Consider the following 25936-nt stretch of genomic DNA (forward strand, 5'->3'; position numbering starts at 1 on the left):
AATCTATTTTGCAATGCTCATTCAAGTTTTTCAGTATTAGTTTTCCATTAGCTATAGTGTAGAAAACAACATTAATGGATTGTTTTGAAGTGATTATCAATGACCTAAAGCAGGGGTCTCAAACTGGCGGCCCTCCAGCTGTTGCAAACAATTTGAGACCCCTGACCTGAAGGCTTTCTAGCAACAGATGTGCCTATTTTTTTGTGGTGTTGTCCTTTTGGGAAGACTTCCCTTCACTTTCTGTCATGGAAATACAATAAAGAGAATGATTGACTGCAGGACCTTTCACAATGTTGTGTGGCAACACATGTTATATGTGTTGATGCAATGCAACACTACTTGCCTGTGGACATACATTGCAGAAAAACACAACATATACATTGGGGTGTGCTATTAAAATGCTACATGCATTTTTTTGGTTTGATTTGTTGCATTAGCACATAACATGCACTAAACCACTGCAATAGTAAATAGGTCCTAAAGGAGCTGAGAATCCTTACTTATTAATTCACTTCAATTTAGGTAATTGATTGCATTAATGTGCTATCGTATGAAAAGCAAATTCCAGTTTACTTATTTCATCTGAACTTGATTGGATATTCAAAGTGAACAGAGATTTACTTTTTACATGATTGAATAACTGCATTGAATATGTGTACAGTGAAACTGATCTACTAAAGGAGGTGAGACTGTTCACACAATACATTTTCTGAATATGCATTTTAATTATTAAATCATGTGAAAAGCAAATTCCTGCATATGTATTTCATATATTCACTATTGGATAACAGAAGTGACTATTCATATAATGTATTGTGTGAACATCTGTAACTCATTTATTAAACCAGCCTCAATATATTGAGTGAGAAATGTCAACCCCTTTAGTAAATCAGCCTCTTAAAGTCAGAGGAAATCTTTACAAAGTGAGGAATAGACAGTTGTCACTGAAAAGATGTCCCTATTTACCTTCTCTTCTTTTTTGGTGTAAAATGTTAGTTAGACATATATTGTACTTTAAGCATTAATTCATATTTTTAATTTGATAGACAGTATTGAAGATTCAATCATTCCATGTTATTCAAAACTGGTTAACAGATAATACTTATACCCTAGAAGAAAAATAATAATATATGACTGGTGGGTTTGTTCAGCTCAGGGCTTTCAAAAAGTAATTATCAATTATCAAGAAAAAAGAGAAAAGAAGAAAAAAAATGCTTTGTACAACATTAAATATATGTCGCTTGCGGGGATACACTGCAGGGCCCCACTAATTAATTCATATTTTTAATTTACATTTATATTTTACAACACTTTCATTATATATTATTATTTATATTAATTGTAGAATACATGCCAGGACTGCTTATGCTTATGTATTTCACATATATATATATTTTTCATAATTTAAATAAAGGATTATGTTTATACGTGAGCTGGTAGTTAAGCTAATATATATATATATATATATATATATATATATATATATATATATATATATATATATATATATATAGCCTTCTTACAACAATCAGTCTGGTGAGTGAAAAGATAATATTGTAATCACATGGTCTTTTAGTACCTGGGTTTTGCCTCCAGTGCTTTCTTGTACAGAAGACCTTGATAAAGATGTACTTGCAGCAAATCCTTTAAATGACCCACATAAAATATTACTCAGCCCAAACGCAATTAATTCCTGTAGTAGAAATGGTGATATTTTATTTTGTTATAATCATTTATTATTCATATGTCATGGTCACTCATGCAGTTCCAAGCACTGACTTTAAAGATACACATTTAATATGTAACCTGTTCAATAGCTTTTAGTATGCACAGTTTCCCTGAGAACGCCACATTTTGCACTAAAGCGAGCCTGTTCCCAGGTCATGCACACCAAAATATTTAAATATAATAAACGACAAACAAAAGCACATTAAAATGAACCCTCATCCATCTCTGTTCCTATAAGCATTTTGAGAAAATTCACAGGCAGTGGGTTTTTCTATGACAGCAGATCTTAACAGGCTGCCAGCCTTCTATTGTAAACCACCAGCAGGTGTTTCTAAGCTGATAACCAACACCCAACATTTTGTGATCTTTGAGTCTTTTGGAGAGCACTTCACATTAAAGCAGCTAGAGATGTCAGAGATGGTTATTTTACTGCTTGCTATGAATTTATAAATAGTTTGATCGCCATACCGAGGGAACAGGTTCACTTTAAAGTAGAATGGTGATCAGGCTATGGACTTTTTACATATGTACATATTCCTACCTCCCAATTTGAAACTTGAGAATGGAAAAGACAAGGAGGGCACATAGTACACCACAACAACAATGTGCATGACTCATTCTCATTTATGTAGTGCCCTTGGCTTAAATCGGACAGATTAAATAGAGACTGAGCTGGCAAACTGTATATACTGTACACAATCTGCAATCCTTGTTCCCACAAAATACTCCCTAATTACTTTGCTGTGAGTGAAAGTTTCCCTAGCATAAACCTAAACAATCAATAAAATATGAAATAATAAAACCAAATAAAGAACTGAGACTTTGGGGGTTATTTACGAAAGGCAAATCCACTTGCATGTCCCCCTCGGATCTACAGCGACTGCACTTCCAGGTGCACTTGTAGTGCAAAGTGGATTTGCCTTTAGTAAATAACCCCCTTTGTCTAAGCTTACCTTAAAGTGGAACTTCACTCTCTCAGTCAACATTGGCATGGATGGATGGGTGAGTTTGCTTTGGATATTAAAAATGAATTAAATAGAATTTTTGGTTTGTGGTGCTCAGATGCAGTGTAGTTCCACTATTCAAGAAAGAATTTAAAATAGTTGCAAACTACAAAGCAACTAGCAACTGCTGAGACAGTAAACTTGTTAGTTAGAAGTCAGGACTATATAACAGGATTCTACATTCTGTGCAGCAGTTATGTATGTACCATAGGGCCACTTACATTGCTGCATGGTGGATGAAAAACATTTCCCATTATCAGTTCTGGGAAAAATAGGCCTGTGGTTAGAAGGAGAAAAATGCATTGGGGTCAGTGGTTCCAAAAAATTCTCTGAAATCAGTGGAAGGACAAAATGCCTATTGTTGATGGTCAGGGGAAGAAAAGAGGGGGTAAAAATATCCAGAGTTAGTGGTCAGCGGAAGGAGAACACCCACAGTCAGTAGACAGTGGCAGGAAAAATATTGAAGTCATTGGAGCATGGTGGGGGATAGTGACATTGATGTTCACTGGGGGGACCTATAAATAGTAAATAAATATATAATATACTGTATATTCATATGTATTCATTAGTGTGATTGGACTGCTTTAATCTGACAAATTAATGTTGGGCTCCAACATTTCTTACCTGATTTCCATTAATGTTATAGTTATGCTTGATTGCATAAACCTTAGCAACAGAAAAGGCCACAGCAAATCCAACGATAGCAATAGAGAAAGAATTGGCAATGCAAGTTTGAAAAACCTTTAGACTGGGTGCTACAGGTGGCTGATAGCTGTGAAGAGAAGTGACCATTATTAGCATACCATTGTACTTCTAGGGCTTCATGCACACTGGACGTTTTTACAGCTGCTCTTAGGGGTGTCTGGCTTTTTTCTTTCCTGCCTCTAAACTTTCCTGCATGTTAGCCTATGTGTCCATGTACACATAGGCTTTTAGCAGCATTTAGTGGGAGGAGAGTTTAGAGGAGATAAACACCCACTGCCAGTGCCTCCAGGAGCAACAGAGGTTGGGCAGAAAAAATGCTTGACTCTTGTAAACACGTGTAAACGCATCTAAACGCACTTTAACGCTAGGTGCGTTTAGTGCTTGAACTTTAATTCATTTCTATGGCCAGAATAAATGATTTATTCTTGCCAATTACATGAATTTACTCCCAAGGGCTTGGCACCTGTAAAAGTATTTCAGGTGAGTTTCTTCCAAAGTAAATTAGGAAATTACAGCTTGAACAATATTGGAAACTTTGGGCAACTGCTTCAGTTGGCCATTGGGCAACCTATCGAGTCTGTCAGATAGGCAGTCCAAGGCCACTTTAACCGCTTGCCGACCAGCCGCCATCATTATACTGCAGCAGGTCGGCATGATCCCACCAACCGCCTTAGCTATACGTTGGCTCCTTTAAGCGGGATAGCAGGCACGCGCACGCCTGCTGCACTGCGGGGGTGCCGATGCTCGTGGCCGACAGTCACGATGACCGCTAGCCACGAGTGATCGCGGGCATGAGAGGCAGAACAGGGACATATGTGTGTGTGTAAACACACAAATCCTTGTTCTGTTCTGTTAGGAGAGACAGATCGTGAGTTCCTGATAGCTAGGAACCACGATCTGTCATCCCCTATAGTCAGTCCCCTCCCCCTACAGTTAGAACACACAGTCAGGGAACACAGTTAACCCCTTGATCGTCCCCTAGTGTTAACCCCTTCGCTGCCAGTGACATTTATACTGTAAGCAGTGCATTTTTTATAGGACTGAACGCTGTATAATTGTCATTTGTCCCAAAAATGTGTCAAAAGTGTCCGATGTGTCCGCCATAATGTCACAGTCACGATAAAAATCACAGATCGTTGCCATTACTAGTAAAAAAAATAATAATAACACAAATGCCATAAATCTATCCCCTATTTTGTAGACGCTATAACTTTTGCGCAAACCAATCAATATACGCTGATTGTGATTTTTATTAGCAAAAATATATAGAAGAATACATATCAGCCTAAACTGAGAAAAAAATTAGCTTTTTCAAAAAAAAAAGTGGGGCTATTTATTACAGCAACAAGTACAAAATATTGTATTTTTTTTCAAAATAGTCAGTGTTTTTTTGTTTATAGCTCAAAAAATAAAAACCGCAGAGACGATCAAATACCACCAAAAGAAATAGGGAAAAAAAGGACGGCAATTTTGTTTGGGTACAGCACCGCACAACCGCGCAATTGTCAGTTAAAGCGGCGCAGTGCCGAATCGCAAAAAATGCTCTGGTCATTGAGCAGTCAAATTTTCCGGGGCTGAAGTGGTTAAAGAGTCTGTCCAGCAGATTGCCAATGCTGCTGATACTTGCAAAGCAGCAGCTTAGTGCCACCATCCTTCAACAGGAAGTGCTGTTACTAGCAGAATCTCCAGTTAAGAAGCTTTCCAACAGTTCAGCATGCAACAATTTGCTTATAAAATCTGTGAGATATGATGCCAGGCATACTGAAAAATAAATGTAGGGTTTACAGGTACTTACATTTTTCTGAAATAGATTAGCTTAGTATAGTCATATAAGACATAACAGTCTGTTTCTGAATAGAATTTTTTCTTGAAAGTGAAGATGAAGTAACAAAAAAATCTGAACAGCGGCTAGCACCGCAAAACAGGTACCCCCACTTCCCTGCACAAGAACACTTTTCCTTTTTAGCACTCCCTGTTCCCATAAACTGGGACCTTTTAGAATGCAAACACTGACATACATTCAATGATTGAGAGCCCTATACTGCCCCCTGCTGCCTCTTAGCCATAGCTATTGCCCAGAAAAGCCACCCATCACAATGATTGGCTAACACTGAGGCTTAGGAGGTTGGAGAGACTGGGGTCAGGCTTACAAATAAAAAGTTGGAAGTGCTGAAAAGCAAAAGTATTCAGGGAGTTCTAAAGTTGTCTGTTATGTGGTTGCAGTATTGGTTCAGGTTGTTTCATTTTAAATTCAGTTATACTTAAAACTTTTATTATTTTTAAAAATTACTCTTTAAAGCCCTGGTGCCCAACCTACAGCTGCATGGGGCTCTTTGGTATATGATGTGTGACCCTTGGACCTCAGCAGCCTGTAGTGGGAACATTGATTAGAGTAATAGCATTGATCTCTACTAGCCTTATGTAACATGTTCCCAGTTTCGTATTGTCGTCTGCAGCATATCCCCAGCCAAAAAATGTAGCAGGTCCGCACTCTCTGACACTCATTTCCTCTATTAGGTCTGCAGTTTCTGACAGTCCTCTCAAGCATTACATATGTTGGACATTATGTGCGGAGCCTTATTTGAGGACCCCTTTTCTCATAAGTTGACAACCACTTATAGTGGTTACGTTTATAGTATACCTATGTATTATGTATAGTCGAAGCTCTTCAACCAGGATGGATGTGAACTACATAAACACGCCACAAGACTTACAACATGAAATGGACCTGAAGTGTGCCCTGGTCTGCTGGTCGGTATACCAAAAAAGGGGGCATACCCAAGATAAGTAATAGATGTTTGTGGAGATAAATGAATTGAGAAATGCCCTGAAAAAGGGAATAGGAGTGAGGGTATCACACACAGGAACCGACAAAGACCACAGATGAGTGGGCTGCTTAAATACCCCCTGGACTCCTCCCATAAATTCAGGCCACCATACTGGCCTTCTTATTTATGGTCGAAGCCCTTCAACCGGGATGGATGTGAACCACATAAACATGCCACAAGACTTACAATATGAAATGGACCTGAAGTGTGCCCTGGTCTGCTGGTCGGTATACCAAAAAAGGGGGCAAAAATATTCAGGTAGGGGTATAAGCTCTTTATTGGTTTAGTGTTTTTACTGAGCAAGTTTGGTAAATGCTTGTGACATTTCTACCTGAGGATTCGGGATGTACCGGGCAAAGCAGGATTTCCACCTGCCTAATCTCTTGATGATATGGTCTGGAACCCCGTGCTGGGATGCAACAAGGCTGCTCCAGTTCGGAAGGAGTGTCCAGAATACCGACTGGAGTCGAGTCATTGGTTATGCAGGAGGATCCTGATGTGCTTGATGAACTGTCAGCCACTCAAGAGGTTGGTCAGGAAAGGTAGTAGGGGACTAGAGTTCGACTGGCTGGTTAGGAGCAACAGTGGGCGGTCGAGTATCGCTACTGGGCACCAGATGTTGTTTGTCTTTAATAGATGGATGTCGACCCCGGGGCCAGATTGCTGGGTTTTGGATACTGCAAGGTGGAGAATGAAATGATTTTGGATGTGAGCCAGGTGGCGTCTACACAGTACCTGGCCGGCAGGGCTATTACAGGTAAACTTGCTAGGCCGCAAAAAAAGTAGTAGGCTAGGTAGATGGCCGCTTGAATGACCAAGCTGGGAAGTAAGCCAAACTAAGAATGAGAGAGGATAGTCGACATGTCTCTGAAGATGATACTCGTAATGGGTAAGTGTTTGGAGTTGGCTATGGGCTGCTGCTTCTGAATGCCGTGCAGGATGGCTCAGATCGCATGGGCTGGGAACAAGGATGGCTTTGTGGGATCCTGTAAGACCAGGAAGTGTTGGATGTATAGTCTGATGGTGTTGTATGATAGAGCCAATTGGGTGTGGCAATATGAAATGAAAGCTAGTACATGCTTAGTGTCTGGTGACGTTGCCCGGGGCAGGATGCCAGAAACTTGCAGAAGGCGTTCCAAGCTGTGTGGTAGGCCTTGAGTGTGTTGCGAGATAAGGATTGATTTATGAGCTGGGTCGGGCTGTGAAGGTGCTGCTTTAGTCCAATGTCAGCTGAGACCAAGGTGGGATAAGAGATGATGTTGGGTCGGCTCTGGGTTTCTTCTGAAAAAATGAAATGAAGTTAAAATGGGACAGTGCGTCTGCTGAGACGTTGCACTTGCCCAGAATGTATGTGCAGTGCACATTGAACTGATGCTGCAGGGATGATTGTACCAGCCTGCATAGGAAGGACATAATGGGGAGCGACTTGGACCTGACCTTGTTAATTATATCGGCTGTGGCCTGGTTGTCGGTGGCGAAGGCCACCGTCTGTCCGGTCCAGGTATGGCCCCAGACCTGAGCGGCTGCCACAATAGGGTATAGTTCAAACAATGAGGAAGACTAGATGAAACCGGGGATTAGGAGTATCTGGCCTAATGATGGCCAGATACTCCTTGCAAACCAATGATGGCCAAAAATTGCAGCGAAGGCTTTGGAGGCTGCGGCATCCGTTACTACCTGCGGTGATAAAGGTGATACTGACGGTATAAACATGGATATGCCATTCCAACCAGTAAGGAACTCTTCCCACATAGACAAATATGCTACTGCTGCTGTGGCTAGACTAAGGATTTGATCAGGGTTCTGTGTGTGAGAGAGGAAGACCAAGAAGCGCAAAATAAAAGATCGTCCCTGGGTAATAAGTTGAGCATCCCTAAGGGGGATTGAAGCTGTTTCTTAGTACACCCCTGTGCATGGGTAAAGTCATGAAGAACCAACCTGATATGGGTCAGTTTGTCGGGGGGCAGGCTGGCCTGCATGGAGCGAATGTCAAGGTTGACCCTGATGAAGGTGATAGAGTGTGCTGGGCCTTCCACTTTGTGTTCTGCTATGGGCACATTGAGATTCCCAAACACCACTCTTAACCTATCTAGGTCTACCGGGGGCACGCCAGGCTGTTCGATTAGCAGGAAGTCATCCAGATAATGAATGACCATCTGGCACTGGGCTTGGTGCAACAGGATCCAAGTGAGGGACTGTGCGAAGGACAAAACACAAAAAATCCAGCGCTCCAAGGGTTAAAGAAAACAGTCCGCAACATGTGAAAAAATTATAATGAGTAATAAATAATTCAATTCAAAGTAGCAGTCAATATAAAGCAGTCCTGTACACTCACAATAAGGGTGGAACGATAAAACAGGTTTATGTGGTCACTAGCCATCCATTGAGCAACAAGGAGCTAAATTAAGTCCCAAACAAAATCGTTCTCTCAAACCGAAGGACGGGGATGAATTTTGCCCCGGTGTATGCCAACTTAACCATGGGCCTTTGGGAATAGGACAGTATCTGGGTCAACAATGAACACGTCATGTATTTTGGCTGATACATCGATAATGTCGTACTCATATGGAGCAGAGGTCCGGAGTTGTTCCCCTCCTTTCTGGCCCATTGCAATTCCAATCCCTTTGGTCTGTCTTTTACACATGTACTGGATCCCCATGAACTCGTATTTTTGGATCTAGTATTATCTCATGATCAGAACAGAATCATTACAAAAAATCATGTTAAGCCTACTAGTGGCAATTCTTATTTCCACTTTAGAAGTTGTCATCATCCCACATGGAAAAGTAATATTCCTAGTGGACAATTTAATAGATTGAGATGGAACTGTTCAAGAATGGAGGATTATATAGAACAAGGGGCTAAGATGACAAAAAAGTTAGAAGAAAAAGGATATTCATGTGAGCTAATTAATGAAGCTTTTCTGTCCAATATGAACCCTCCCCTCAGAAAGAAGGCTTCTAGAGAGGAATTACCAAATAATCATACTGTAAGATTTGTTTCAACTTTTAGCGATAAATTTAAATCAGTATCTAAAATTATAAAAAAAAACTATAATATTTTACTGTTAGATCAACATTTAGCTCCGGAACTACCAGAGGTTCCACAAGTCCCTTTCCGAAGAGCTCGCACTATAAAAAAATTATTGGCACCCAGTAATATATTAAATAAAACAACCAGATCCCCTCTGGATATTAGGTTGTACTTTGATGCCAGGAAAGGCATTTTCAGGTCCAAAAAAAGAGGCCCCCTGACCTGCCAATTCATTGTCCATGGGACTAAGACAATTACCACAAATTTAGGTAAAAATGATGAAATCGGGCAATTTATTACGTGCTCTACGGATTTTGTGATTATGTACTACGGTGCCCATGTGGCCTCTTCTTTGTGGGTCATACTATTCGTGCATTATGTGCTAGAATAGACGACCACCGTAGATTTATCACCAAGGGGTACGATGAACACAGTGTTCCCCGGCATTTTCATTGTTTTCATAATAAAGATATCAAATGCCTGGAGGTCTTTGTAATAGAAACTATCCCTAAAGGAACACTAACTACAAACGAGAGATTTTCCCTCTTATGCAAAAGAGAAATGTTCTGGATATACATTTTCGATTTGCTCGCCCGAAACGTGCAGTGTTGTGTACTGATTTTTTAATTTGATGTGTGCAAAATAATCCTTTTTTTATTATTATATATTGTAAGTGTTTTATAGCAGACATTCATTATAATTTATTATTTTTTAATGATTGTGGAAGTTGTCATATACAATTTGTATTTTTAAGTAGACATATGTTATACTAGACTCAGAAGAACTAATGACAGTAGTATTGATTGTGAATCCTCTGAGCAATAAGGGGTTAATGCTAGAGGTTTGTTTTATCCCGCCCCTTAGCTCGGTTAATTTTCCTGCCCTAATTTTTTCCCGTCCTTCTTTTATTATTTAAACTCTCTTAGTTTCCTTTATCCTTGACTGTGACAAAGCGCTGGAGTGCGAAATGCGTCGTCAAGGCAACATAAATCTAGTTTTTGGACTAGCCACGACGTCCTATTTATTATCAATTTGTGGGACTTCCATCATTGACAAACATCGGTATTACAGACAGCCTCCCCAGCCTGTCAGTTTAGACTTTCCAGCAGTGTGGTTTATACTTCCACAGTAGCGGCTAAACATCGGATGACACCGCAGGTGTAGGAGGAATTCATCACCATTGGGGAAGTATTGAACCGCACCGTGAATGGCAGAGCGATCCATCAGCTGACACAACAGCTGCTCCACCTCAGCAACACTGGGCTTTCCCCTTCCTGAGTCTGTGTCTCAGCTGGTCTGACATCACTGACCCATGTGAGACGGAGCTTCGTTCCATCTTCCCCGCTGCACGCGGCTGTGACATCCACCTCTCCATGCGCTGGATCTCTTTCTGTCGCTGGTGAGTTGTTTCCCCTGGGATTATATCCCAAACCCAGCAGGGACTGAGTTGGCTGCCTGCTTTCGATCCATCCATTTTTCCTTCTCCCCCATCCTTTCGGTTTGAGAGAACGATTTTGTTTGGGACTTAATTTAGCTCCTTGTTGCTCAATGGATGGCTAGTGACCACATAAACCTATTTTGTCGTTCCACTCTTATTGTGAGTGTACAGGACTGCTTTATATTGACTGCTACTTTGAATTAAATTATTCATTACTCATAATTTTTTCACATGTTGCGCACTGTTTTCTTTAACCCATGGAGCGTTGTATTTTTTTGTGTTTTGATTGTCAAATCCGTTTCTACTAGTTATGGTTTCTTTCCAGCTGCACCGGGCACAGAAGCCTCCCCATTGACTTACATATAGATACATAGTAGGTGAGGTTGAAAAAAGACACAAGTCCATCAAGTCCAACCTATGTGTGTGATTATGTGTCAGTATTACATTGTATATCCCTGTATGTTGCGGTCATTCAGGTGATTATCTAATAGTTTCTTGAAGCTATCAATGCTCCCCGCTGAGACCACCGCCTGTGGAAGGGAATTCCACATCCTTGCCGCTCTTACAGTAAAGAACCCTCTACGTAGTTTAAGGTTAAACCTCTTTTCTTCTAATTGTAATGAGTGGCCACGAGTCTTATTAAACTCTCTTCTGCGAAAAAGTTTTATCCCTATTGTGGGGTCACCAGTACAGTACTTGTAAATTGAAATCATATCCCCTCTCAAGCGTCTCTTCTCCAGAGAGAATAAGTTCAGTGCTTGCAACCTTTCCTCATAACTAAGATCCTCCAGACAAATTAAAGACTTATTTCCTTATTTTTGATTGCTCCTCAGGTTTCCACTATTTAGCGCTGGGGTTCTGTTGTTTGGACTGTGCGAAGGTGTCAAAGAGCCACAGGCTGCTTTTAGAGCCGAAGGTCAATTTAGTGGCAAAGTAATATGATTCTTTCTATTTAATGCCGTGCCAGCACCAGAGGGACGGTTGGATGGATAGAAGCTTAAATGCGTCTGATATGTCAGCTTTAGAGAGCCAGGCGCCTGTGCCTATTTTGATAATGGCCTGAATCGCCAAGTCGACTGAAGCATATTTCAGGCAGAATTCCTCTGAAGGAAATAAGGAATTTAAACTCGGGATGTGGGAAGAATGAGGCGCAGACAGGTTGTACATCAAACAAAGTTTATTCGAAAACTTGCCCTTGACAAGCCCAATAGGGCTAACTCTCCAGATGGTGAAAGGGGGCTGTGCGAAGGGGCCAATGATGAAACCTCAGTCAAGTTCGGCCTGCAACAGATGGCCTATGGCCTTTTCGACGATGGCGGCTGAGCGGAGATTCCTGCACTCGTGAGTCGTGTGGGGTAGTGTGATGAGCCCGGTATGAAATCCTGCTGTAAATCCTTGAATAAGAAAGGCAGCCAGTGAGGGAGTGGGGTGTGAGGTGAGGTAAAACCCCAGCCATAGGACATCTGCTCGGCTTAGTCAGGACGTTTTCTGCTGCTTGCATAGGGTTTTAGGATGTGCCCTATGACATATGGCACAGATATGGAGCACCCGGCATTGGCTGTAGTTGCACGACCCAAAATTAAAGTTATTTCAGATGGATGCTCCCCCTACTGACAGAATGGGGCATCCCAATTTATCCACCTGGGGCAACTGAGCTGAGCTTTGAAAAAAATTTTTTTTTTTTTTTTTTTTAATGAATTTTAATGCCATTTCCTTTTTTAGGGTGGACCTCCACTTTAAGAAGAACATGACAGACAATACGAAATAAGACCACTGAATGATTGAAGTGACAGTGACACGAATCGGGGTGCCATAATTGTGAATGACAATGAACTGAACTGTGGAATATGGGATGAAGTGAAGAAGAAATGAAATGACCGAATTAAGCCGACACGAATCGGAGTGCTGTTAAGCGACTGGATCCGGATCGGAGTGTGGCGTATATGAAATGTAATAACTGAAATGATTACCATGACAAAGGGACGAACTGGTGTGCCGAAATTGGGGCTGACAGCGAAACGGACTGTGGAGCATGGGATGAAATGAGAGCATGGAATGAATATGAGGTGAAATGACTAATACAAGTTGACACAAATCGGTGCGTTGTTGGTGCGACTGGATTTGAATCAGAGTGTAGGGTATGTGCTATGAATGCAATGATTGCCATGACAGAGGAATGAATCGTGTGCCGCCATTGCAACTTACAGCGAACCGGACTATAAACATGGATTGGGAAGAAACTAAATGACTAGAACAATCTGACATGAATCTGTGTCTCGCAGATGCGACTGGATTTGAATCGGAGTGAAGGGTATGCGAAATATAACAAATGAAATGATTTGCCATGACAGAGGCACGAATCGGTGTGCCGCAATTTGCGACTTACAACGAACCAGACTGTGGAGCATGGAATTGCATGAGACAGAATGACTAGGACGAGCCGACATGAATCTGTGTCTCGCAGATGCGACTGGATTTGAATCGGAGTGAAGGGTATGCGAAATGTAACAAAATCATTTATTTGCCATGACAGAGGCACGAATCTGTGTGCCGCAATTTGCGACTTACAACGAACCAGACTGTGGAGCATGGAATTGCATGAGACAGAATGACTAGGACGAGCCAACATGAATCTGTGTCTAGCAGATGCGACTGGATTTGAATCGGAGTGAAGGGTATGCGAAATGTAAAGAATGAAATGATTTGCCATGACAGAGGCACGAATCTGTGTGCCGCAATTTGCGACTGACACCGAACTGGACCGTGGAGCATGGAATTGCATGAGATGGAATGACTAGAACGAGCCGACATGAATCAGTACGTCGCAGATGCGACTGGATTCGAATCAGAGTGAAGGGTATGCAAAATGTAACAAAATCATTTATTTGCCATGACAGAAGCACGAATCGGTGTGCCGCAATTTGCGACTTACAACGAACCAGACTGTGGAGCATGGAATTGCATGAGACAGAATGACTAGGACGAGCCGACATGAATCTGTGTCTCGCAGATGCGACTGGATTTGAATCAGGATGAAGCGTATGCGAAATGTAAAGAATGAAATGATTTGCCATGACAGAGGCACGAATCTGTGTGCCGCAATTTGCGACTGACAACGAACCGCACCGTGGAGCATGGAATTGCATGAGACGGAATGACTAGGACGAACCGACATGAATCAGTGCATCGCAGATGCGACTGGATTCAAATCGGAGTGAAGGGTATGCGAAATGGAAAGAATGAAATGATTTGCCATGACAGAGGCACGAATCGGTGTACCACAATTTGCGACTGACAACGAACCGGACTGTGGAGCATGGAATGAAATGAGATAAGAATGACTAACATGAGCCGACATGAATCGGTGCGTCGCAGATGCGACTGGATTCGAATCGATGTGAAGGGTATGCTAAATGTAGCGATTGAAACCATTTGCCATGACAAAGACACAAATTTTTGTGCCGCGATTGCAACTGACAGCGAACCAGAGCATGGAATTAGATGGAATGACTGCAAATAAGCGGACACGGATCGGTGAGTTGCTGATGCAACTGGGCTCGGAATGGCCTGGGGGGTATGCAAACTGAAATAACTAAAGTGATAGACAGTGTTTAAGTGAAAAAAGGTCCGACTTCGTAGCGTGTGACAACGAAGAGAAAGAATGTATGAATGAAACGGCTGGGGGTTTGTGCTTGACAAACTGAGCCACGAGTTTGTGGTTTGCACGAGGCTAATTAAGACTGCGCACAGAGACTTTAATAAATGACTTGTAAGTTCCGTTGCGGGGCATCGATGATACGGGGTACCTAAACAACGATACGTGAAATGAAGAAATTATATAAGAATACGACCTACGAAAAACCACGAACAGAGAACTGAAAGCCTCTGGAAGTTCGGACACGCAACTCACGAACGCCGAATGAGTTGGAACAGTCGGCCTACTGACGTAACGTATCGCGCACAGGAACCGACAAAGACCACAGATGAGTGGGCTGCTTAAATACCCCCCCGGACTCCTCCCATAAATTCAGGCCACCATACTCTTTATATATACACTATATTATCAAAAGTATTGGGATGCCTTCCTTTACATGAACTTTAATGGCATCCCAGTCTTAGTCTGTAGGGTTCAATATTGGGTTGGCCCACTCTTTGCAGCTATAACAGCTGCAACTCTTCTGGGAAGGCTGTCCACAAGGTTTAGGAGTGTGTCTATGGAAATGTTTGACCATTCTTTCCGAAGCGCATTTGTGAGGTTTAGGCACTGATGTGGACAAGAAGCCCTGGCTTGCAGTCTCCGCCTGAATTCATCCCAAATGTGTTCTATCGGTTTGAGGTCAGGACTTTGTGCAGGCCAGTCAAGTTCCTCCACCACAAACTTGCTCATCCATGTCTTTATGGAACTTGCTTTGTCTACTGGTCCAAAGCATTTGATGGAGGCGGGATTATGATGTGGGGTTGTTTTTCAGGGGTTGGGCTTGGCCCCTTAGTTCCAGTGAAGAGAACTCTTAGGGCGTCAGCATACCAAGACATTTTGGACAATTTCATGCTCCCAACTTTTGTGGGAACAGTTTGGGGATGGTCCCTTCCTGTTCCAACATGACTGCGCACCAACAAGGTCCATAAAGACATGGATGAGCGAGTTTGGGGTGGAGGAACTTCACTGGTCTGCGTGTAAGCAGAATCATACAAAGCCCACACTGCAATCATATGTGACACAAGAAATTTTAATGTTATTACATTAAAGTTAGAACAAATCAACATATTTTTCCAGGGTTGCTGGAATCTCTCTGAGAAAGCCAGACTAAACATCCTTTTCACAGCCACAAACTTCTGCTCTTCCTCTGAGTTTTGGCTATGTGCGGGGATAAGCATGGATGTGCCTGTTACATACAACTGCTGAAGGAGTGTGTTGGGGGCAACTATGTTTATCTGTTTGACAGACCTCTGGGGAATTACAATGGGGACACTTTTTTTTAAATGTAAACATTTTATATTTTAAATGTTTTAAAAAAATAATAAGACTCTTACCCTTTTTGTATGGTTCCTACAATATTAACGTTGTACTTGACTTCAAAATCAAATGCATAGGACACGCCAGCAGCAATAATTGTCTACAAGGATAAGAAACATTAGAATAAAATTAATTCAAAAATAAAAATGTTTTGAAAAGTAAATATTTGAATTATATTTAGAAAACCAAATACAGAAAACTGAAATTTATATTTCCATGCATATCATTTTTGCTGTACATAACTGTGTAGCCAAAGGGTTTGTAAATGTGTTGTAATTGTGTAATAATTATGTTTTTTTTTTTTTTCAGTAAAAGTTTTAACTCAAAGGGAATTACCACAAGGAAACTTTTCCTGGCTGTGTAATATACACCCAAATATAGCAAATTTAAACTCAAGAAAATGTTACATATTGCAGTCTACCAGTTCGTAGTTGTGGTTGCTGCATTAGTCTTCTTTTTTCAGACTTGTTTCCCTTTGTTTTATCTTGGTGATTCTGCCAAAAAATGTACTTCCTGTCCAAGGATGACAACACCCACTTACTGTACTGTATCTACGGTATGGAGGAACTATTTTGTCACCCTAGACTGCTATCTCCTTATTTGAACCACAGAACCCGCCTCTCCCTCATCTCCATAATATAAGGTGACGTTTTCTGTAGCTCACAGAGGTGAACTGGACAGGGCTGATAAGACCGCTAGAGATAATACTGTAGAGTGCACAGGATGGCATTAATCAATAGGTATTTGTTTTTTTTCACTGTTGATTATCTATAACAAAATCCTTTGAATAGTATACTTATTAGATTCAAGGGGAGAAAGTAACTTGATTGTTAGAGTTTACCAGACTTTAACTTTCTATTATCTGCACTGCTTCTTTATGAGATATTTATTTCATATCTGATACTGATAAATTGGACTTACCATAATGATCTCTATAGGGATTGGCACAGGTAATTTTGACTTGTAACGGGCATTAAGTTCTTTCACAATATAAACACAAACCATTATTATGATTGCTATGACAAGATCAACAATATTGGTTTTTGTGATTTGAGAAAAGATACTCTCCAATGCCTAAAAAGTCCAACAGATAAAATAGTTAATGATCTAAAAAAGAACACAGACTAGATGTAGGAAAGTCAAATAATATATAAAGGTACAATAGTAATATAGAGAGCCTTTGGCATTATAAAAACATAAAGGGGTGTGAATCTGATCTACGCTACCAATTAATTGGTTTTCATATCATTAAACCTGTTTTCCCCATCTTTTTAGATTAAAAATATTGAACATCATTATTAATTACCTTCCCTTCCAGCAGGTAACATTCCTTGTTATACAGTAAGTGACCAGGAAGTGCTCTAAATTCTATAGGCACCAGTTCAACACAATTAAAATAATAACATTAGGAGTAAGGATATGTTTTAATTTTCCCAAAATATATGAGAAAAATCTAGATATTTTAGCAAAATAATGCCTTTTGTATTGAACCCAATGAGCCAATGAGGTGTTTTTGTTGGTTGTTAAAAGTGCAACTGGATTTAAATAGCTCCTTGATTGTTAGAAAATTGCTTTCAACTATCTTGGATCTGTACTTTTAGTAAAACATATTTCTCATTTTGTATTTGTATATAACACTAGGGGGCAATCAAGGGGTTAAATGTGTTTCCTCATGTGTGTTTCTAACTGTATGGGAATGTGACTTACTAGAGGAGGAGACAGATCGTCTGTTCCTACTTAGTAGGAACAGACGATCTGTCTCTCCTCTCCCGACAAAATGGGGATGTGTGTGTTTACAAACAAACATCCCTGTTCTGGCTCTCGTGCCCGCGATCACGTGTGGCCGGCGGACATCGCGGCCGCCGGCCATGCGCATCATGTCCCCCCACCATGCCGCGCAGGCGCACATGCCTGATAGAGCTGTTTAAAAGGCCGATGTACAGCTACGGCGATTCGTAGCTACGGCTGGTCGGCAAGTGGTTAAAGAAGTTCACTTTTGTAAAAATAAATACCCTTTTGCAGGTAAAAAAAATATTTATTTTTTATTCTTTATTATTTATTTTTTTTAGGAGCCTGCAGACCAGTGCAATGCTAGGCTCCTACAGACTCAATAAAAAACGCAATCAAAATTTTCAAACTACATTCGTCAAGTCATCATGTACTGAGAATTTTCATGCACATCTTTTTTAAATCTACTAGTTTATGCCCGGTTTAATGCAGATTTTATCTATTGACCAGACCATTGGGATTTAAAAATGGACATTTATTGCACTTACATAAGAAGAACTATTGATCCTATGTTTACAGGTGATTATTGTTGTTTTTATGGACCTATGACACTATTAGCATCTTAGTACACATGATAGGGAATGCAATGCTTTGTGGCCACATAAGTATCTACGTTTAAACATCGAATGGCAGTCTGTCAACTAAGAGGATAGCACCTGCACATTCAGCAGTTCACTAATTAACACACCCATTAGCGTGGGTTAGTGTGGCAGAGTAATAGAAAACTGTGTGTGGAAGCTGCCATTTTAATGAATTACCTGCACTGTCCAGGTATGTAGCCCTGTTGAAAACTGCTGTGTCCACAAACTTTTCTGCTACTGAGAAGGTGTCAAAATGGAACTGTATCAAATACTTACCGTAATTTTCCTTTCCTGATGCCAATACATGGCAGCATACATATGATATAGCTCCGCCCCTATATCCACTCACAGGACTTATTTAGCTCTATAAAAGTCTGACTAAGAGCTACCTCCTCCATTCTCCATATAAAGCACAAAGATCTAAGGGAGGGTTCGTATGCTGCCATGTATTGGTGTCAGGAAAGGAAAATTATGGTAAGTATTTGATACAATTTTCCATTTTCCTGATGCCAACATGGCAGCTTACATATGATAAATAATGCACTTTTGAGAGGGAGGGTTTAACCACTTGCAGACCAGCTCACGCCGATATATACGTTGGCAAAGTGGCATTAGTGAGCAAAACAACCTACCCGAGTCATCAGCGGCTAGCGGGTGTGTGTGCGCCCGCCGCCGGAGCATGCCCGCGGGTCCCGCGGACTGGATGTCCGCCGGTGGCCCGCGATCGTGACACGGAGAGGCAGAATGGGGAGATGCTTATGAAAACAAGGCATTTCCCTGTTCTGCCTAGCAACATGACAGGGATCTACTGCTCCCAGTGATCGGGAGCAGTGATCTCTGTCATGTTCTAGTGAGCTCATCCCCCCTACAGTTAGAACACGCCCAGGAAACACACTTGACCCCTTGATCGCCCCCTAGTGTTTAACCCCTTCCCTGCCAGTGACATTTACACAGTAATCAGTGCATTTTTATAGCACTGATCGCTGTATAAATGTTAATGGTCCCAAAATAGTGTCAAAAGTGTCCGATCTGTCTGCCACAATGTCGCAGTCATGATAAAAATCGCAGATCGCCGCCATTACTAATAAAAAAAAATAATAATAAAAATGCCATAAATCTATCCCCTATTTTGTAGACGCGATAACTTTTGCGCAGACCAATCAATATACGCTTATTGCGATATTTTTTTTACCAAAAATATGTAGAAGAATACATATCAGCCTAAATTGAGGAAGAAATTAGTTTTTTTATATATCTTTGGGATATTTATTATAGCAAAAAGTAAAAAATATTGTTTTTTTTATAGTGCAAAAAATAAAAACTGCAGAGGTGATCAAATACCACCAAAAGAAAGCTCTATTTGTGGGAAAAAAAGGACATCAATTTTGTTAGGGTACAACATTGCACGACCGCGCAATTGTCAGTTAAAGCGATGCAGTGCCGTATCGCAAAAAAAAAAAGGCTTGGTCAGGAAGGGGGTAAATTCTGCAAACTTAGTCTTTATTTAACAATAGACATAGACGCTTGGATAGTTTTCCTCCCAAACTCTTCTGTAGTAAGAGCTGAGCTAAGAACGTATGATGTGATGACCAGCTAGCCGCTTTGCAGACTGTCTCCAGAGACACTCCTGCCCGTGCCGCCCAAGAGGAAAACATTGCCCTGGTTGAGTGAGCTCTAACCACCTCCGGAGGATCCTTCCTGGCTGCTCTATATGCCGGATGAATATTTTTTACTAGCCAGGCTGAGATCTCTTTCCCTTTAAATTGTTCGGTAGGTATGTTGAAAAGTCTGTCAGAACGTCTGAATGTAGAAGTCGCCTAGAAACAGGCTTTGAGGACTTTTGGAATCTCCATCTCGTGCAGATCAGCACCTGAATCCGCTGGGGGGGCTGGAAGCACCCATTCACTGGAGACATGAAATATTGATACCACTTTTGAGGTAAAGTGATCCAATGGTCTCTGCATAACCCTGTCTGGGAAGAACATGGAATAAGGCTGCCCCCAATTCTTGGAGTTCCGACACCCTTCCCCCTGAAGTTATGGCTATTAGGAAAGCTGTTTTTAAAGTGATTGTAAGGCTTTGTGTTTTATTTTTTTTAAATAACAAACATGTCATACCTACCTCCACTGTGCAGCTCGTTTTGCACAGAGTGGCCCTGATCCTCCTCTTCTGGGGTCCCTCGGCAGCTCTCGCGGCTCCTCCTCGCATCAGATAACTCCCTAGGAGAAGCACTCTCCCAGGGGGTAACCATGCGGGCGCGCTCCCGAGTCCAGCATTTGCGTCCATAGTCACAAATGCCGGACTCGGCCCCCGCCCCCAGTGCCTGCGTCATTGGATTTGATTGACAGCAGCGGGAGCCAATGGCTGTGGTGCTATCAATCTATCTAATCAGGAGCCGGGACCCTATTCAGAGAGGGAGAGCGCGTCTCCGCTGAGGGAATTACGGGGCTCAGGTAAGTAAAATGGTGGGTCTGGGGGCCGGTCACTGCAAGAAGTTTTTTCACCTCAATGCATAGGATGCATTAAGATGAAAAAAACACGAGGGTTTACAACCCCTTTAAGGTGATATCCCATAATGAACAGTCTTCTGTCAGAGCACAAGGAGGGTTTGCTAGAAAATTGAGGACTACTGCCAGGTCCCATTGAGGGAACCTATTTCTCTTGGTAGGGCGTAGTCTAAGTATCACTCTCATGAAGTGCTCCACCAGCAGGTTTGCTGCCCCTTTCTTTTGGGTAAAAGCAGATATGGCTGAAACTTGCACCTTAAGCGAACTTAGGCTGAGCCCCAATCCAATCCGGATTGCAGGAAAGACAGGATTTGAGATACATTTGGGTCACTAGGCTCAAACGGACATCCAGCTGAAAAGTTTGTGAACCTATTCCATATTCTGGAGTAGATGGCATTGGTTGACCCCTTTCTGGAACTCTGTAAAGTTCTAATAACCTCTGAAGAACATCCTAACTCTTGTAACCCCTGCCTTTCAATCTCCAGACCGCTAAGGGCAGTTGTGATAGTTGGGAATGTAGGATATCTCCTTGCGACCGGAGATGAGGAGTCACCGGCAGAGTGGTCGGTGGTCACGAGCTGAAATCCATTGCCAAAGAGAACCATGGTCTGCGAGGCCAGTAAGGTGATGACTGTCAAATTCTCTGTCAACAATCTCCTCAGGAATTTCAGAATGAAAGAAATTGGAGGGAAGGCATAGGCCAGTTGCGCAACCCAAAGATGGGTCAAGGCGTCCATCCCCTCCGCTATTGGATGAGGGTGGCGTGAGAGGAACTGGCTCAGCTTGCAGTTGGTTGATGAGGCAAAAAGATCCAGTTGCAGACACCCCCACTTGTGGATTTTGTGAACACTTTGGGGTAAAGGGACCATTCGTTGGGATCCTTGAATTGTCTGGCTAGGCGATCCGCTTTCAAGTTCTGACAGCCTGGAAGATATTGTTGTGTCAATATCATGGTCGGTTCCACCACTCTCAAGAGGGATTGGCTGTGTGTCCTGCCTTGTTGCTGTATATAGGACACTGCTGCTGTGTTGTCCAGAGAGAGCAGGACTGGGCGACCCTGTGTGTGAGGCAGCAAGGTAGCCAATGCCATGAATACTGCTCGAAGTTCCAGAATATTGACAACTAGGCATGAGGGGGGGGGCTGCACATACAGGGGGTTCTTCCAAAGAAGTGGGTTCTTTAAATAAGTGGCACTTCTGCTCTTGCCCCATAAATCTGAACATCTTCTTCTCTCTTCACAGGTAAACCTGCGTTTATACCTCCACATACCTTCAAACTGAATATATTGACTGACTGCACAAATGCATATTTGGTAAACCTGCGTTTATACCTCCACATACCTTCAAACTGAATATATTGACTGACTGCACAAATGCATATTTGGTAAACCTGCGTTTATACCTCCACATACCTTCAAAATTAATATATATTGACTGACTGCACAAATGCATATTTGGTAAACCTGCGTTTATACCTCCACATACCTTCAAACTGAATATACTGACTGACTGCACAAATGCATATTTGGTAAATCTGTTTGTCACCACTGTTTCAACTCCATCTGTAGCCCTGCTCACATTAGTTCAATGTTTATTTAGCCATTAAGCTTTACCTAAATTATGGGTTTCCTTATCTTTACAATTTTGGTCTTTTAGTCCCCTTGCAGTTTGATTGTGGTGTGAAAGTTATGCCCTGCTTGCTGTGTTCCTAATATCCACTCCTAATTGATTAATTGCCAGATTCAACCCACACCCAACACACAGTATAAAAACAAGGCCTTCTTTACGGGGGAGCACATACAGGGGGTTCTTCCAAAGAAGTGGGTTCTTTAAATAAGTGGCACTTCTGCTCTTGCACTTCAGCGATTTGCACAAAGCAAACTATATATAACAGACTACAGGTGACCCCATTTCCAAATTTTATCATCTTCCTCTCTAAAACATGCTCTCTTTACCTCTCCTCCTTTTCACAATTGCTGCCTCTCTCCTCAAGCTCTCTTTTCTTCATCCCTCTGCTCCACCCCACAATCTGTACATATCACCCTCACTTCTCCCCTCCCCCTATTACTGCACTCATCACCTCTTTCTAACTCTAAGCCCACTTGCTAACAAACCCCCCCAGGATACTGAAGCATGTCCCCTCATACAAACCACATTCTCATACTACCTCCCTCACTCTTCTGCTTCTCCTAATCGCTGGAGATATTTCCCCAAACCCTGGGCCCCCCTTATTTAACTGTGCCCAACACACCCATCACCATCACCCTACACCCTCTGGCAGTAGTCGCAATCTACACAATTTAGTCTCCATTCCTCTTCTTCCCAACACCAGCCTCCCTCTCTCCTGCGCCCTCTGGAATGCCCGCTCTGTCTGCAACAAACTCACTGCTGTTCATGACCTCTTTGTCACTAATTCCTTTAATCTACTTGCTCTCACCGAAACCTGGCTCCACGAATATGACACCCCTTCTCCTGCTTCCCTCTCCCAGGGTGGCCTTCACTGGACTCACTCCCCTAGGCCTAATGGACGCAAGGGAGGTGGAGTGGGATTCCTCCTATCCCCCCAGAGCACCTTCCAGGTTATTCACCCTCCTCCATCTTTCTCCCTCTCATCATTCGAAGCCCACTGTATACGTCTATTCTCTCCTACTTCCCTAAGAATTGCTGTGATCTACCGGCCCCCTGGACCATTATCAACTTTCCTTGATGAGTTTTCTGCCTGGCTACCCTACTTTCTCTCTTTGGATATTCCCACAATCCTTCTCGGGGATTTCAATATCCCTGCTAATACAAACACTCCTGCTACTTCTAAACTTCTTATGCCCCGTACACACGGTCGGACTTTGTTTGGACATTCCGACAACAAAATCCTAGGATTTTTTCCGACGGATGTTGGCTCAAACTTGTCTTGCATACACACGGTCACACAAAGTTGTCGGAAAATCTGATCGTTCTAAACGCGGTGACGTAAAACACGTACGTCGGGACTATAAACGGGGCAGTGGCCAATAGCTTTCATCTCTGTATTTATTCTGAGCATGCGTGGCACTTTGTCCGTCAGATTTGTGTACACACGATCGGAATTTCCGACAACGGATTTTGTTGTCGAAAAATTTTATATCCTGCTCTCAAACTTTGTATGTCGGAAAATCCGATGGAAAATGTGTGATGGAGCCTACACATGGTCGGAATTTCCGACAACAAGGTCCTATCACACATTTTCTGTCGGAAAATCCGACCGTGTGTACGGGGCATAAGTCTAACATTCTTCATTTGACCTGAAGCAATGAGTACAGGCTTCTACTCACTCTGATGGCAACACGCTTGACCTTGTATGCTCCTACCTATGCACTCTATGCAACTTCTCAAACAATCCTTTTCCTCTCTCCGACCATCACCTTATTAGTTTCTCTCTCCCCCTGTCTTCCACCACCTTTCCCTCCAATCACCTAACCATCACCCGTAGAAACTTTCGCAACTTCAACTCCTCTCTCCTCTATTCTGCTACTGACCACCTCTATGACAAAATCTCTCCCCTGTCCTGCCCCAACCAAGCCACGTCAATCTACAATAAATCTTTGTCCTCCACCCTGGACAAGCTTGCTCCCCTCACTACACTCAGAATTGAGGGCATGCTCCCGCTCTTCTCTTCATCTTCTTCTCTTTATCTTCTTCTCTTCATCTTCTTTTCGGGCTGCTCCACAACCCATGATGGCATGGAGGGAGGCTCCCGCTGTGTGACGCTTCTCCTCTTCTGACGGTTCTTAAATAATGGGGGGCGGGGCCACCCGGTTACCCCGCCCCCCTCTGACGCACGGGGACTTGACGGGACTTCCCTGTGGCATTCCCCGTGGCCGGTGGTTGTGGGGATGAGGCCCTTGTCCTCATCAACATGGGGACAAGGTGTTGAGGCATGTGGCCTGGTACGGTTCAGGAGGGGGGGCGCTCTCACGTCCCCCCCTCTTTTCCTGCGGCCTGCCAGGCTGCGTGCTCGGATAAGTATGGATGGATGGGTATGGATTTTTGGGGGGACCCCACGCCATTTTTTAAAAAATTTTGGTGCGGGGTTCCCCTTAAAATCCATACCAGACCTGAAGGGTCTGGTATGGATTTTGAGGGGGACCCCACGCCATTTTTTTTTTATTTTGGCCGGGGTTCCCCTTAATATCCATACCAGACCTGAAGGGCCTGGTATGGAATTTAGGGGGACCCCCCACGTCATTTTTTTTTTTTAATTTTGGTTCGGGGTTCCCCTGTGGGGAATTCCCATGCCGTTTTTATCAATGAACTTTTATGTTTATTGTCGGACCGGCAATTCATTAATAGCCACGAGTAGTTTTAAATGACTTTTTTTCCTTTGAAATTTCATTTTGCTGTCAGACTGTTCTAAACACGGGAAACATGCGCCCCTTTACAGGCATACTATAGACACTCCCCAGGTACAAAATTTAAAGGGAAATTACACTTTTATTGTTTCACTTTAAGCATTATTAAAATCACTGCTCCCGAAAAAAACAGACGTTTTTAAAACTTTTTTTTGCATTGATCCTTGTCCTCTGGGGCAGGACCCAGGTCCCCAAACACTTTTTATGACAATAACTTGCATATAAGCCTTTAAAATTAGCACTTTTGATTATTCATGTTTGTGTCCCATAGACTTTAACGGTGTTCGCATGTTCAAACAAATTTTTTGCCTGTTCGCAAGTTCTGGTGCGAACCGAACAGGGGGGTGTTTGGCTCATCCCTAGCTGGCATCTGTTTTAACAATGATCCATGGCTGCAGCCTCAATGGACGATGCTGTTTAGCGTTTCTTGTTTCGTCTACCACCAGAGAATCTGGCACATCTGGCTGGTGGTCCTGATTGGCTGGGCTAGATGAACTCTCTTCCACTGCATTAGGAAGCCTTGTTGGAAAACTCTAAGTTTCCAGTGAGCCCAGGGGATCATCGGGATACATGAAGCCATTGTTCCGAGAAGACTCATGCACTGGGATGCTGATATCACTGGTGCAGCCAAAGCCTGTTGGAACCTTTTCCTGATTTTGGGTAGTTCCTGAAGTGGCAAAGAAACTGTGGCCACCTGAGTACTGAATTGGGCCCCTAGGTAGACCATATTCTGTGCAGGCTCCAGCTGGCTCTAGTAATGCCTGTCCCCCAACGCAAATCTGAGGAACTGCTGGTATGACTGAAGGATCTGCTGGTAGACATCCTGCTAATCCACTGTAATCCTCCAGTCTCCTGGTTATATAACCTAGATTATGGTATGGAGAGACTCCATCTTGAGTCTCTCTATCTGGATAAATTGATTCAGC

The 25936-nt window shown here is 42.5% G+C and overlaps 1 protein-coding gene across 1 annotated transcript in view; it reads right to left on the reverse strand.

Annotated features, from left to right (window-relative positions):
- Positions 1–25936, reverse strand: part of LOC141131885 (chloride anion exchanger-like) — a 134040-nt gene that overhangs the window by 41655 nt on the left and 66449 nt on the right. The window contains exons 7-10 of the mRNA XM_073619675.1: positions 16672–16824; positions 15768–15850; positions 3357–3504; positions 1580–1693 (exon numbers count right to left, since the gene is read on the reverse strand). Of these exons, the coding sequence (XP_073475776.1) occupies positions 1580–1693; positions 3357–3504; positions 15768–15850; positions 16672–16824 (498 nt within the window). The remainder of the gene's footprint in view (positions 1–1579; positions 1694–3356; positions 3505–15767; positions 15851–16671; positions 16825–25936) is intronic.

This window comes from Aquarana catesbeiana, linkage group LG03 (assembly GCF_042186555.1).
Source record: "Aquarana catesbeiana isolate 2022-GZ linkage group LG03, ASM4218655v1, whole genome shotgun sequence".
Taxonomy (NCBI): Eukaryota; Metazoa; Chordata; class Amphibia; order Anura; family Ranidae; genus Aquarana; species Aquarana catesbeiana.